The sequence below is a fragment of the Neodiprion fabricii genome, chromosome 1, assembly GCF_021155785.1.
Source record: "Neodiprion fabricii isolate iyNeoFabr1 chromosome 1, iyNeoFabr1.1, whole genome shotgun sequence".
NCBI lineage: Eukaryota > Metazoa > Arthropoda > Insecta > Hymenoptera > Diprionidae > Neodiprion > Neodiprion fabricii.
This window is the reverse complement of record NC_060239.1, coordinates 4,027,104-4,042,701: the sequence shown is the minus strand read 5'-3', so window position 1 is coordinate 4,042,701 and position 15,598 is coordinate 4,027,104. Positions and strand designations below refer to the sequence as shown.

The 15,598-nt window shown below is 46.6% G+C and overlaps 1 protein-coding gene across 2 annotated transcripts in view; it reads right to left on the bottom strand.

The window, feature by feature from the left end:
* The window catches only part of LOC124187759 (glutamate receptor ionotropic, kainate 2-like), a 63,542-nt gene that overhangs the window by 25,144 nt on the left and 22,800 nt on the right, over nucleotides 1–15,598 (bottom strand). For both annotated transcript variants that reach the window (XM_046579873.1, XM_046579872.1), the window contains exons 5-8: nucleotides 6,673–6,924; nucleotides 1,966–2,141; nucleotides 1,761–1,814; nucleotides 1,527–1,691 (exon numbers count right to left, since the gene is read on the bottom strand). In XM_046579873.1, coding sequence (XP_046435829.1) covers nucleotides 1,527–1,691; nucleotides 1,761–1,814; nucleotides 1,966–2,141; nucleotides 6,673–6,924 — 647 coding nt within the window. The remainder of the gene's footprint in view (nucleotides 1–1,526; nucleotides 1,692–1,760; nucleotides 1,815–1,965; nucleotides 2,142–6,672; nucleotides 6,925–15,598) is intronic.

Sequence of the window (15,598 nt, the reverse complement as noted above, 5' to 3'; positions counted from 1 at the left end):
TCACAGCGGTTTTTTTTTACTTCTTTCACCCTCCCGCAACCCTTCTTTCAATTCTGCATCGGATACACACGAAGTGTAGCTTGCAGGCAGACGAGCGTGACGGATGGACAACCGGTCATGCATGTATACAATATGTATATGCATACGTATGGTATGTATGTATATGTATATACGTTGGTAGACACATGGCGAGTGGCAATTGGATCGGACAGACATCAACGTGAATTTTCATTCCCCTACCTACGCACCAGAGTTTGGAATTCAGTTAATTTTCAGAGAACGACATAGTTTTTGTGTTTTTTTATTTTTTATTTTTATGCCAATAGCGCGACAAACAAACGAATTTTTCGAATGTTATTGTATTGCGAATTGCATGCAGGTGTATAGAGAAGAGTAAGAGAAGCCGAAAATAATTTACCATCTATTTATATGAATGCAGGAAATGGATATTTCATCGAATGAGGAAACGATACAACTTGGATATATTTTACAATCATGGAGAGAAGCACTAACGAAAATAACTCTACCGAAGACCTTATTTCGCGGATATCACCCCTGTTTACCTCAGCCCCCAAATTCAAACTGCGATAATAATATTCGCCAGAGTTATTAGCCATTATAACTTAGAGTACCGAGAAGCGGGCCGAAGAAAAGATGTAAATTTAAACGAATGGTGGAAATAGGGTGGAGTGGCCGAATCGATTCGACTATCCGTTTTTTCACCCCTCAAAAAACTTTGTTGTTTACGTTGCAGCGTTTCATAATCTCAAGAGGAAACTGAGAAGGATAAAAAACGGAACGACGCGACGGTGGCGTCTCGAAACTCCTGCGCCCAAGTTTCGAGTGTCTGCAAGCTTTGAGACTATTTCCGGAATCCCTTGCGCAATTACGCGCGGCGTGAGGCCGCGTCCGATTTTGGTTGGGGTGAGTATATACGTAATAGGGGACGAAGCGGAGGAGGAGGAAAATATCGCCAGAGGTGAGTTAGAGAATTTTAACAAGCCCGTCCCGGAATGGCCAAATTTACATTTCTTAATCCACCCCCAATTAAAACAATTTTCTCCGTAAGGCTTAATTGGGACAATTAGAATGCTCGCTAAGGTAAAACGGAGCCGTTGGAAAGCTGAAGGCTAAAACAGATCCGCGCGACCTTTGTATTTATTGGGTAAAATTTTTATCCTCGAGAAAACGCGAGAGAGAGATAGAAATTAAAGATTCGTTGGCGGTGACTTTCCTCCATGCGAATCGACACTGCGATGCTCGGCAAGAGCCGTGAATATCCTTTGCAAATATCCTCAAACGTCTGGCTATTTAATCCCATAAAATCTAACCAGGCAAGCGTTTACCCGCGTTTTCTACTTTTCGCATAATACCTCGACTTTCGACGGCGCATCGCGGTGAAATACGAAAGGCGAATTCCTCTCTCAAGCTCTCTAACACACCGTCGACTCGGAGCTTTTGGCCTCCGTCCATTTTTGCGATACGCCGCCGAAAACCGCGAGTATCGAGATTCGATCATCGCTCACCTGAATGACCCGAGATTTGTTGAGTATCGTGTTTCCGGTCTGTTGAAATTTCTCCATGTCCCTGAGTACGCCCCTGACCCCAACGTCGTCAGCGTCGACAAGTCGGAACGCGGTCATGTTGACGAAGTTGTACTTGAAGTCCTCGAGGTCGAACGTTTCGATGTCCTGAAACGCGAAAGGTCATCGATTACCCGGGATCATCGAGCCCGCGCATTCTTTCACAAATATACTCACGAACGTTGCGAACAGATAGTGATAATTGTAGTCGTTCATCTGAAGCTGCAGTATCTGGAACACAGTTAATTCGTTCGGCGTCTGGGATCAAGTTGCAAGAACGGATCCATCCGCGTTCACTAATTGCGGGGTCGTCTCAACTTTGCTTTGCAAGTTTAGCTTAGTTTAGGGTTGTTGTCTAGTGTGGTTAGGGCCGGAACCTTACCGTTCGCAGAAAGTGGTGCATGTGCTCGGGCTTCGTGTCGACGACCAGGTTCCGTATCTCCTTCGTCTTGATCTCCGTGAGGACCTGACGATATGACTCGGGACCCGCCTGTCTCAGATGGATCTCCATGTCCCGGGACCTCGGACTGCGAACGAGCTCCCTGAGCTTAACGAGACCTGAGAACGGGGATGGCGACGAAGTCGTTTAACGAATGCAGATGTCACATTATATACGTAAATCGGAGAAGCGGACACTTGGAATGAAACGCAACACGTGGATCATATCGCTGTCGGTTAATGTTATCGCAAGCTGTACACAGTGCACGGTATAAGAATCGTCGGCGATACGAGGGTTCAATGTAAGACTTTTTCTTTTTCTTCTTTCTTTTTTTGGTCCGGTTTCTAAGAGGGTATTGGCAGGTGGCGAAGTCGTTCGGTAATAACCCCGATACACCGACGGATCTTGGGGATGATATCTTTACGTCCGGACCTCGTAGGATCCGCATTACTCGCCGGGGAGCCGTATCTTTTCCTCACACTTTCTCTACGTCCAATTCCGCCACCCCCTGAGATGCAGGTTATCCTCAACGATTACGCAACGACGCCCACCCGCGGATTCAATATCCGAACGTTTCCTCTGCATGTTTACAATCTCGGTCATATTCGCGATACCGAACCGCTGATATTTCGGCTCGATGAATTCGCCGGTCGCGTTCGGAAAGCTGTCAAGACCCTCGTTCGGCTATAAAGAGTATTGTCAACTCCGTTCAACCGTTACTCCGAATCACTTTGGCCTGGATATTATAAGGACTTAGAACACAGGTCTGCAACCAGAATGCTGCACAGGTTTTTTTATACCGTTTCTTATGAATTTTTACTCACTGAAACCGGGACGAATAGTCAAACGATTCCAATACGTCAGGTTTTTTTTTCAACTCTTGTTTCATTTTATTCAGAGTGAAACTCCCGCTCAATTCAAAATCTGGTATCCAATTCTTTGTTCTAAAAATCATACTCAAAAGTGAGCATTTAGTTTCATCTAATATGTATTTGAGTGAGACGCGAGAATAAATACAAAAAGGGAAACAGAAAGTGGAAAGCGGAAGCGTGTTGAAGGTATCGAAGAGAAGAAGAAAAGGTTTCATAGGCAAAAAGAATGAATAGGGAATGTTAAGTACATTCCATGAAGAAATTGTATGGTTAAATTCATAAGAAATATTGTTTAGTCTGTTGCAATGAAATGATATTTTTTTCATTATTGCGATACTTTTTTTATGCAAACACTTGTAATCTGAAAAAATACTGTACGTTATCGAAGGGAATGAAAGTAATTTTTGGATTCAGCACTCTCGAAAACATCATTCACCAAAAATATCCCATGTAGCTGAAATAAAATCTTTTTTTGCAGATCAGTGTAATAAGCGATCGCAAATGCAAAAATTAACTGACCCGGTTCATCGTCGAGTAAGGTAAGTGTACCAGTTATTGACACGCTTAGACCGAGTTATTGACCCCTTTCATTTTCCAAAATTATAAATTGACGACACAAATTGTGAATATCTGGATGACTAAAGCCAATTCCTACAGGGTTAGACACTGTAAATTTATTTTCCGACAATTTTGCAACTAAGGATCGAACAGATACAACCAAAAAAGGCAAATAATTGGGACAGGGTCAACAACTGGTCCACTTACCTTACCATTTTCCTAATCTTATCAGTCTTGAAGTACGGTAACAAGTCTTACACTGACCGATTGTTTGACACGACTTGATCATTGCTCGGTAATAACACGTTTCTTCTTATGGAGGGTAATTTACGAGGCTGGAAATGCAGGAGAGACGGCGACGGAAACACGCGCTTGAAAATATCGTTCAGCCGGTTTGAGAGGTCGCGAAATTACGTGACGTTGCGAATAGCTGTGCACTGCAAAGGTGTGAAACCTCCCTGCCATTCGAAGGGTCGAGGCGAGCAACTTTTTACCCAACCGACTGAATCCATTTGAAACTCCGTTGAACAAAACGAGCCGAACGTGACTTTTCCTTGTTTTTTCTTCTCCCCTGCTTTTCGGTACTTTCCGCGTTTGAATCGCGGACCGGCTGAGGTGACTGACGTCGAGTTTTATACAAGACTCGACCGCTGCTAATATCAAACCCAACGTGCCGTTCCAGCGGTTTTGGTAAATGAAAAGCTACCCGATCCAGGTACGCTTAACAAACTTTTATACTGTAATTCGCACCGCATGCATATGAATGTTGAATGGAACGATTTCAATACTCACGTTACACTTTGTACGCGGTACGATAAACTGAAAGAAGAGTCATCTGCGTAACCAGGTCACGAATAAAGTGGCAAAGAAATGAGACCTGCTCGATTGCAGCATTCTGCATTTTTTTCAAACACTTGTTATTACCAAGCCAGTGACACCGTTGCACCAATAAAATTCAAGAAGGAAAGCTGCGGCTGGAAGCTCTCGCGTAACGAAGAAGCACCGAAGTGCACGTACATCAATGAGAATAAATATTTTATCGAGCGACGTTATTTCCCGGTGTAAAAAGCTCGTCGTTAAAGTCCTGCGCTTCGGATTTACAGTGTTGACGGAGCGGGGATTTGGGGCAAGACCTCGAGTAGCGAAAAATATTAGAGAGTCGGTATTTTTGGCGCGATCAAGACATTCGAGGGGTTGAAATTCACGAGGATGACGGTGTGAGGGTGACGAGGGGGGCGAGGGGGACGAACGGGCAGCCCGGAGTGCCGGGGATGTTTCAATGGAGAGCCAAGCGCGCACTCGACCTCCTTCAAATAGAGCAGTTGAGCGGATTCTTTCAGAGTTCGAGCCGGAGCGCCGATTAAGCGCCGCGACGTCGGCGTCGCCGTCGCCCCCGCACTCTCCTCGACCCTGTTTCCTCCTCCCGCTCGGTTTCCTTCCTACCCCCCGTTCCATTTCCCACCCCGGCTCTTCCGCCCCCAGACAGTTCCGACTATCCGCCAACGCAGTCACTGAATTCACATGACTGCCATTGAATTATCCAACCGCAATTAAAAACGAGACGACGTTGCTTTACGTGCTGCAGCGTAACGCCGACGGGAATTCTCATTCCTGTATTCTGAACAGATCCCGTCTCGCCTGGCTGTCGAGAAAGAGCTTCGACAAAGTCCAGGGTCGACAATCTTCGCCTTCGCGTCACGTGTTCAACAACCCTTTTCGGATATCCACTCGCTTCGTCTCTATGAGTCGCCAAAGCTGCTTATAACTCGACGAATAATCCGAACTCTAACACACGAGCAGCTGCGGAATTGTCGCTGTAGTGTTAATTAGATTCGCCGAAGAAATTATCGCGGTAACAATAATAGAAACGATAGAAATTTAGGACGCGAGTGTCGCCCTCGGAGATCTGCGCGGTGTTAATCGAGCTGAGATCTTGTCTGTAATTGATTAGAGTCTCGGAGGGTCTCGCGTTTTCATCAATTCGGATAATAATGTTTACTCTGGATCGAGCATTCCCTCACAGCTACGCTAAGACGGTGAAACGTTTCGTTACAAACGCTTCGACTTGCCGGCTTACTCGTTACTCATTCGTAAACTCGTCTGCATGTTTATTTTCATTAATCGGCTTACATTCGTTTTAATTATACGCCAACTGCTCTTTGCACCTTTGCAACCATGTTCCATTTGCAAAATGGTTATCTTCCCTCGGACTCCAGACCCGCCGCATCCGGAGTGAAATATCTACTCCGCTCAGACATATCCGGTAGGGGATGGAATCGTCGACAGTTTATATACATGCAGGTAGTATACGTGTATATAAAGTTTTTTTCGTAGTAGATTAGGCGGTGGATTACGTTGAGGATTAGCCGGTCCGCGGAAGAGGGTAATTTGTTAGGAGCATTATCTCGGAAGCAGAGCATCGCGTAAACCGGAAAAATAGCTACTATTTCTCCGAACTCAAGTAACGTAGAAATATTGCTCGAGGCGTTTCGTTTTTCTCACGTATAATAATTCATCCTAAATTCATTAGCTCGTATTTTTCCGCCACCGCGTAGAATCCCGCCGAACAATTTGTCAGTCTAAACAAATTTCGCGTAGCTCGGAACATCGTCGGTGACGCTGAGCAGGATCTTGAGACATCGAACGTCGAGAATCACGAATTTTATCGAGGTACCGATCGCCGCCCGAACGTTTGTAATCCTGCAGAGGGTAAATTTGCAAGGATGTACCATAATAAGGCTGACGCCGCGAGAAGAGAGGTCCTTAATCGGCCTTGCCGACTATTATTCGAGTTTCAATTCGAGTCACGAAGGTTTCGGAACGTCGTGTTATTAACTTGTTCGTTCCTGAGCGTTATCAAATATCGCTAACGAAGAATGATGAATGACTCGCGAAGGCGGTTCTGAGTCTCAGGGCGCATTCCTCATCGATCGAACCGAGGAACGTGCGCGCGCGATGATACGCCGATATTGAAAGATTATACGACGTCGCGGATATTGGACCTCTAATTTAAGATTTTCTCCTCTCGAATCGGCGAGCCGTTCTCGCGGCGCAACGTCATCGAGCTAATGCGCGACAATTATCATCATACACCGGCGAAAGTCGTCGGCGATGATCTAAACTGCGATCAGCCAGTGGCACCGAGCCAGAAAGGCATTAGCGTCTCCGAGAGTTGAACTGGAAATTGGATTACTCGGTAGAAAATGGCGCCCGGTATTACCGTAATCGTCCTCGTAGATGATCGCCACCTTCGTCCAGTTGAGGAAACCCATGACGTCCTGATAGGCGGTGTTGAGAAGAGTCTGCGCCGGGTGAAGGTTGATGCTGAACTCCTTCGCCTCGGCCTCCAGGTCCAACCTCGCCTCCAGGTGCGGTATGTCCAGGGCGTCGCAGATGCTGTGAATGTGTTGACCCAGGATCGGATCCGACGGACCGAAGACCGCCTGGACTCCAAACTTGACCTGTTCGCAGGCTGGAAACAGAAGGGTTTTAGAAAATATTGATATCTGCCTGTGAGAATATGAGGAAAAACAAAAATGTCCACCAACTATGGAAAATTATCCGATGCGTCACGTCGCTTAGAACCATCGGTTTTGCAATCTTGATCCGTGTGGTTCTAGCTGGGTTACCGATGTACGGAGGATTGTGGATCCGGGCCAAAAACGCTCCGGAAAATGGTCGCCACCTGACAAGGTTACGTTTCGTTAACGTTGCTTCCACCGAGGAATTACGACTCACTCTGGCCAACTTCCCGGGGAATTTCCGGTTTCTTGACCGCTGCAGCACGATCGTTTCTAATGCCGAAGGTATAAAGGTCGGAGACCATTTCTTTTCTGAATATGTTCTCTGTTTCCGCGACGAATTTTCGAGGCAAAGTCGAGGCTCGCTGGCGACGATCGTATATTCGGGCTTGAAGAGCCTGCAGGCCTCGAGGAAGCCAGGGGCGATCGAACCGGCATTAATCCGATTCGCCTGGGAATTTAATATTCCAGTAGGCATCGGAAGGTCTTCGACCTTTTTTCCCCGGAATCGGGCGAGAGCCTGCAAGGCTCGCTCAGCCGCGTTTTAGTCCCCTGATAAAGTTTACGTGCGGTAAGTTTTGTCACGCGCTTAAGGGCTCCCTTCAAGGTTCACACCCGCGATTCCAAGATCCGGCGGGTGTTCGCACACGCCCGCAAAACCCGCAAAACCCGCAAATCCACGGTTAACTACCCCAACGTGGGGTAACGACGCATATTCCTCCGACGACAACTTTCTCGCGCGAGCGGTTAAACGCCGCAGTTTAATAGCAGGCGAGCTAGAATTTTGAGAGGGGAAAATTGTCGGCCCATGTTTGGTGTCCGCGGCGTCGTTCGAAGGCTATCGCAAAGCTTCGTAGAGTTTTTCAGAACTTAGTTACGAATCTGAAATTGTAAAAATGACGACCTCGCAACGGAAATTGTCGAGTGCCTCTTCACCTCTCTCTTCGAGACCCTCAAACTCCACTCTGAAGTTTATTTCCTGAAAACGACTTCTTCGAACCGTCGAAGGTCCTCGGCGGCTCAACGGAGGCTATGAAAAGCTCGGTATTAAATTTCTGTTTCACCGTGTACGATCGCACGCGCGATGCGCTCCCCATTCCGCAAACACTCGGGATTCGAAGGCGCCGGTATAATTCTCTATACGTAAGGTATTCGATTTTCAACCCTCCCGGATCGATTCCCTCAACGGTGAAAAACCCCGACCATGGATCGACGGTCAGAAGTCATTTACGGCGTGGTATATTAATGCTCAGAGTTGAACAGACGCCCTTCGAAGGGATGAAACAACGTAATTCGTCCGGCTCATTGGCGAAACTGGCCACGTGCCCTCCCCCCTCGTTCATCGCGACGAGTCGTAATTAGCAAACGAGCTAATTAGCGCGGTAGCTTCGGGAATGATTGATCGATCGATCCCTTCCCACCACGGATTTTCCAGCTCGTAGAATCCCCCCTTTGTGTCGGAGAAAAAGCTTCGCCACTATTATTTTCGGCGCGAAAAATTTGAAGGGCAATTCAAAACTGGTTTAAATTTCGTCGGCGATTGTTGACTCCCCTTTCTCACGACTTTCGTCCGCCCACCTGGCCTCCCTTCCCCCCCCCCCCCCCCCCTTTTTTTTTTATCCTTTTCTGAATAAATCGCATTCCCGTGAATAAACCAACGGGCCGTAGTAGAAGCCGCAGGAATTGACGCAATTTCTCCCGGAATCGGGGAGATTTCATCCCGGCGTCCCTGATAAATCCGGGATCCTTTTCTCTCACGGTTCTTCCAGCAAACCCGGATGCAGGAAGTGAGAGATTCTCGAAACGAGTGTCACGACTGGTGTATCGAGGTCACGCACAATCAACGCGGCCTCGTTTATCGGCCCTGCAGGGTTCATCCCGAGGGACAAGCCGAGTTCCCCCCGCGGGGAGAAGGGACGTCAGCTCCGGCACCGAATCGGGAGTTTTCATCCCCGCTGAGAGAGGCTGACAATTATTTTTTTTTGTTCTTTGAAAAAGTGAAAATCGCTCGATCATCGAGATATCGGTACGACAGTTTTTGGAAAATTGAAACGAACCTGCGGTGCAACAACTCTTTTTATACGATCTGAAAGCACGGAATGGTAATTTTAGGATCCTGGTCTACGCTGTATTCACTGGCGTCGTGTAGTTGCGAGTCCAAATGTGAAATCAATAGCTCCGAGGGGGGAAATGGAAAGATCGCAAAGAAGGAAACGCAGTGCGAGCATAAGATACACCATCGCAACGAACGGAGAATCCAAGGGGTGGGTTTTTTTTTCACGTACCCTGGCGATAAAATCGTGCGCAGGTCTGAAACGGAGGTTAATAACTACGGGCCAGAAACGATGCGAGGAGGCCTTTGCACACTGGCTGGTAATTTTTATCATCTCGCTTTCTTCTTTTTCATAAATTTTTTCGAAGACACCGGTGTAAAGTAGGAGCTCGTAAATTTTTAATAATCCCTTCTCGTTTCTGCCGGTCGATCGTTACGCGGAAACAGTAATTAACCGACGGATCGTATCGCGAACAAGTGTGAGAAAAGGAGAACAAAGTTGCACGGCTCTTGAGAGGTAAGCTGAGGCAAAAAAATGGGGAGGTACGAGAAGAAAACTGCTTGACGGCGTCGTAAATCACGTTTGAATTAATTGCTTCATCTTGGAGACACCGAAAGCAAAAGTTTGCCACATGGTTCGACACTATCAGAGACCGAGCTTCAACGGTCAGAACCCCGGGATGAGGCGTGATCGATGAATCCTTTTAGAAATGTGTGTGGAAAAACAAAAATAAAAAATAAAATAACGAGTCTTGGATGGTAAGAGAACCAATTATGAAGTTGGTTAAATTAATGCCGAGTCACCGCACCCTGGAATATTATTACGATTTATTAAATGCAAGTGCAATTTACGAAGATTTTGCAAGTCTTGCAGGATAATCACGGTAATTTTATTTCACTGTCTGCTTGTTCCTGCAAAGTGCAATAATAACTATCGATTTCGTCATTTCCACTTTGTTATTCGTTAACTTTTTCATTAACATGATTTTCTCATTTCTCGTTGAGCTTGCTTGGATTCGAACGATATTAACGACAGTTGTCGTATTCATTCTCGAATTAGAAAATTCTAATCGACTGTTTCAGTTCACTGTTATTTATATTCGATTGGAAGCGGATTTATTTAACTTGGATCTTTTCTCGATTCAAAATCTAATGAAAATTCTGTCTCCAAGAACGTCGTGGGTAAACGGAATAACGCTATTCATCGTGTGTCTGCAAAAAGCTTTTGAAGATTTTTCGGAGCTCCATAGCGTCGTCATTATTCATGTGGGTGTATAAGTTTCTGTATACTTATACACAAGCACGTTACACAAGGAGAGATAGTCGCGAACTCTTTGCCAAGAAGTTCAAAGTTTCAACCAGTGTCGAAACTCGACCCGGTACGAGTTGAGAGAATAATTAAAGCGTGAAACTCAAGGCGAGGTATTGATAACAGGTAAAGAATGGAAAATAATTGATACCAGCTTTAGAAGTACTCCGTCGATAACAATGTACTTGGAATTCGTTATTTGTTTAGCAACTGGCCATAATACCTCCATAAATTTCGTTTTCGATTATTGATTTTGCCAAAACGTAAATTTTAATTATTTTTTCTTATCACGTACGTAAAATTCGCTGTAATAGACCTGTAGGTGAATTTAGGTTAATAGAACGTTGAAAAACCCTCTTTCATTCGTACCTAAATCGTCTAACTGAAAAAGTCGTACCTGTCCGAGAGCGTAGAAATTTCTGGAGCAAACGGCCCTCTCAAAGCGTTTCTGATGATTATTATTTCTCAAGGGGTATCCCTGCAGGCCTAGGTGTCGTCGTTAAGGAAAAGCTTTCCCCAGAGTTCCGGTTCGTGTAATTTGTTCAGCCGCGTTGACAGAGGTTCCAGGGGTGCAAGTTGGGGGAGCAGCGAGTGAGTGGGTGGTAAAAAGCCAGGAAGGCATTAAATTAGCGGTGTATAAACTTTCTGAAATCCGAGTAATTGTCGCATGTGACATGGGTGAAACATTTTGAACAAGGATCGGAGCCCGAGGATTGTTCGTTTTCGTGGCTGCCCGTATAAAGTTCGCCCCGGCGAGTGTATAAATTTTCAATTCAAATTTCGGGGCATCGGATAAATTACGCGTAACGTCAAGTCGGTTAATTAACTTTACAGAAACTATAACTCAGGGTCAAATCCCGGAATGCGTTACAGTCCGACTATAAGCTGAGCCGCCGCAATCTGACGCGTCCACTTAATACTAACGTTCCGCAAACGCCTCGCGTTAATTGATTGCGTCGTGAATCGCGTCGCGGTCGCGGTCCCCGGCTTCTCACCAAGGATCAAACCGCCGTCCTGTTTCCGCAGGCGTATCCTGGATAACCGGACACGTACCAACTGCCTGCCATGAATAAGGTATCCGGGGTATTTTCGGCCGCCTTTTTGATCTCCGTAATTCGAAGATTCTGCCCGAGTAAAGCTCGCTGTTTCGTTCGATCGACGCAATTGTCCGTCGCATCGTTCCGTCGACGAACGAATGCTCGAGCTTTTCCGAACGTCCGGACAAAGAAAGGCGGGCAGACGTTTTGTCGTCGCAGCGGCTTAATCTTGCCGCTGTTCGAGGATTAATGACTCGAGGATTTTTCGCCCTTCAAGTAGCCCGAAAGGGTTCGCGAATAAAGGGGATCTCCGGAGTAGTGTGCAAACCGGAAGCTCGGCCACTTGGAAGTTTGAGACCCCGCTTGAATTGTCAAAGGACTTTGCGAGACTGGATGAGGCGGGGATCGTTCAAGTTCACCGAATCCGACCGACGGAGTCTCGGCATTTTTGACGCGATGATGGATTTCGTCAACGCGACTACGTGTCGAACAAACGCAAACGGGATTTTCCAATATATTTGTGTAATCAGAGTGGCGATACGTCACGTATCCGGCGTATGCGAAGTGATCAGAGCGTTGCGGTCTGCAGGCAAATATTTGCGTCGCGTTGACGCGGCGGCGGCGGTGAATTTGCGTAGGTATATGGGCAACGATTTAAATCAATAGACACAACGTGTCATAGGCGATGGTTGAGCGAGAGGTTGCCGGGGTAGGAAAATTAATTTTACAGAGTGCCGGGGGTGGCGGGGCGATGCGTCAATTGATCGGAGTACTTGTGAGACTTCGTTGAGAAACTGGCGGCGTATTGTGACGTGGAAATGTGAAATTTTTACCAAAAGGTACCGAAAGGTAGGCAATTTTTTATCCTTCGCTCATCCGAGAACGATAAAGAGGCATTGAGAGAAGATGATTTCGCGAAGTTTGATTAATTGGAGTTATTTACCGAGTATAAAGGGATAACAATATCGGTTATTATTGATTCGATTGGGAAAGTTTACGGAAAAGAATCGTCGAAGAATCCGACGCAATGAAGCTTCCGGCACGCGCTGCGAGGAAACTTTTTTTTCCCGATCAGCGATTTGGGAATACTGGCGAAAGTGGACGACGATTAGACAGCTTACAGAAGGTCATTTCTCGGCTGAACTAATACCGAGAGGGTAAATTGTTGGGTACAGATTCCTTGACTACGCAAGATGCAGAATAGATCCGGGTTAGCCGGCTAACCCCGAGGCCAATAATTTCCGAGAGGTAAATTTCCCGTAATCAGCACCGCCCACAACACCCTCTTACCGGTGAGTAATTAGATCTTGAGGTGGAAGCACTCGACCCATCCTGCAACCTCTTAGTCGCAAAATAATCAAAAAATCGTTCGAGCAATTTGCTGACTAGGCCACTCGAGAAACCGGCCCCGGAAACGGATACTCACGTCTAGTTACCACTCCGAACCCCTTTTACACTCCGGACACCCGAGATGGTCCTACAGGCTATAGATTTCTCGGGAAACCCTAGAACTCCTCGATTTTTCCATTTGCCACTTTCTTACTTTGCTGAAGTGCAACTTCACACGGCAACTGGGTGAAGTTTGGTCTTAAGAAATCCGGGTCAATGACCGTCATTTGAAAGTAATAAAAAAACCGCGTCGAGATCAGATGATAATTAACGAAGTAAGCTCGACGATGATGCGAACCTTGGATTCTTGGCTTCGGATCACCGCCACTTTAGGGTTTTTCCGGATCTTGGAACATCAACAATGACCAACGCTACTTCAATTCTTTCTCCAACAGTTTCATATCGCCGTCAATAGCTACTGCTATTATATGGAATAGGTAAGTCATGGATAATCATGACCGATGCTTTGCTCTTTGGCCTTCCATTCATCGATATACTCGACTGGCGGCTTCGGTCTTTTAACGTACAATTTCGAATATATGCAAACAACTTTGCCGAGAAAAATTGGGCTCTGCGCAATAACCACAAAACGATTGATGGAGTGGAAGCTCTGGGTTTTGTCGGTTATTGATGTCGTGGCAAAAGCTCGTGAAAAACAAAAGGCACGGTAATCAAGTGTGCGAAACAAAGCGAGGAGGAGCTTCGACGTTTATCATTGAGAAAAAAATGAATTTCTAGCCGTACTCGATCATGTTCGTCACTCGACACGCATTGGTTCAATTGTTAATGGTAGACAGCTCCACTGAAATTCGATACAATTGAATCCCATTAAAGTCGCTCTAGATGAGCAGGTCCTTGGTTATACGTTTCGACAATTTCCGACTCTTCCTGGACAATCTGCAAAACGGGGAATTCCCAGTTGGGAGCTTTTTCGTGATATTATAACAGCCAGCCTCTCATACATCGGCCGGTGGTAATCTGGAGCAGCGCTCTGATTTGAGAACGGCTCTCGAGCACGTCACACACTCGCCATGCATAGCACGGTGGCAGGAGATCAAAGGGTCGAAGGTCAGAAGGTCCGAGATAAAGCGAAGACAGACAGGTCGTTGGGTAAAGAGTCGACCGAAATGCATGGGAAGATCTTCGAGCCGCTTGTCGCAATCAGTGGTGACCCTTGGCGCCGCTGTCTCGGTCAAGTAGCGAGCGTCGCGTCGAGTCGAAAGACTAGGCAAGAAACATCTCGTTTCAAGGGTCATTGGAGGCGTGGTCCGGAGCATCCGCTTCCACCTCCCATCCAATTACTTTCAGTGCGTATTAAACTTTTCGCGAACGGTTATTTCGCGAAGAGAACGTACGACGGACTTCCGAAGAGAACCGGGTCAACAAACTTTTCGGAAAGTAGAAACGCGCGCTTCCATCCCGTTCCGAATGGCTTCGGGTCTTCGGACCGTTTCACCGAGACGGACAGAAGTTCCGGTACAGCACAGGGCCGATCCCCCGCTTATCACTCTACGTGATATCGTCTCACCCCTACGTGAATCCACCCCGACCTTCCTTTCCGTAATTACAACCGATACCCTCGTGACCATTAGTGCTGTACGCGTTTTTTACTACGCGTATTAAACAAGGGTTTCGACCAGATTGCGAATCGGCTGCTCGGTCAATAAGTCTTGCGGACATTCTTCAACGTTGGAAAGCTTTCTCCGGGTTCGAAGCACGCGAGAAACGTACCCTGTATCATCGCCGTGCAGCAGCTGCAGCAGCTACAGCAGCGTGGTTGGTCGGATCGCCCGCAAGATATCTGGTTAACTTGGCACCGTCGGCTGGAGAGATCAGGAAAGAGGCCAGCGCATAACCAGGTCCGCGACATAATCGTAAAATCTGAAAACCGTTGCTGTCCAGAGATAACGCGTACTCCATATGCACGTGTTCCATACAATACGTGAACCCACGATCAGCACTCGGCACTTCGGGTCGCACAATCGCAGCCAGGAATCGTTATGGCACCGTACCTAGATAGCGAGTGTCCAGGAGGGTTGGAATTCGGCCTGAAATGGTGAGGTGAAAAATATTTTCCTCGATTTTGAGAGACGTGTTTTTTCCTCCCGAGTTTTCAAGCATTTGGATATTCGTTCCGAGGTAATACGGTGGTAGGCATTGGTTGCAGCGCGGATGCAAGACGACGAGAGCTAGGGTGAAAATCGACTCCGGCGAAACGATATTACTTGCACGTTCACCAAGGCGGGAACCACCGCTGATTGGCACCCCACCTCAGCGAAGCTTTAAGGCTCCTGCACCGCGTCGCCGAGAAACCTTCGAAAGTACAAAAGGCTAGCGTTGATTGTCAACCGAGCTTATAGAGCAGCCCTAGAACCTTCCAGCACGCGCCTCTTTGCCAATTATAGAAACTCGAAAGTTGTGAAAGGACGGGTAAGACGTGCTGATTTTTTTTTCTCATCATGTCCGGTACTGGAGTTGAACAAAAAGGTGGTAAAAATATGTGGACCTTAGTCAGAGATCGATTTGTAAGAAAAGCTGTACCGTATATTCGGTGCGAGGAAGCATTTTCTTCTTCATTTTCGCTTTACTTCTTCCATTAATTCGTCTGCAAGTTATTTTAAAGCTTACGTGTCTGTGAAGCTTATACATGAAAAAGAAATGAATGGAAAAGTGGACGGAGTGCTTAAATCAACAGGGATAAACGTACCTGTACCTAAAATATATCTGTATCTCGGTATACTGAAAGTACGCAGAGTCGCCGCTGCGAAAGTGAATTATTCAATGGATTTGCAAGGACCGAGAGGGTCGCGAAAGAAGAATATTCCACATCTGTAAAT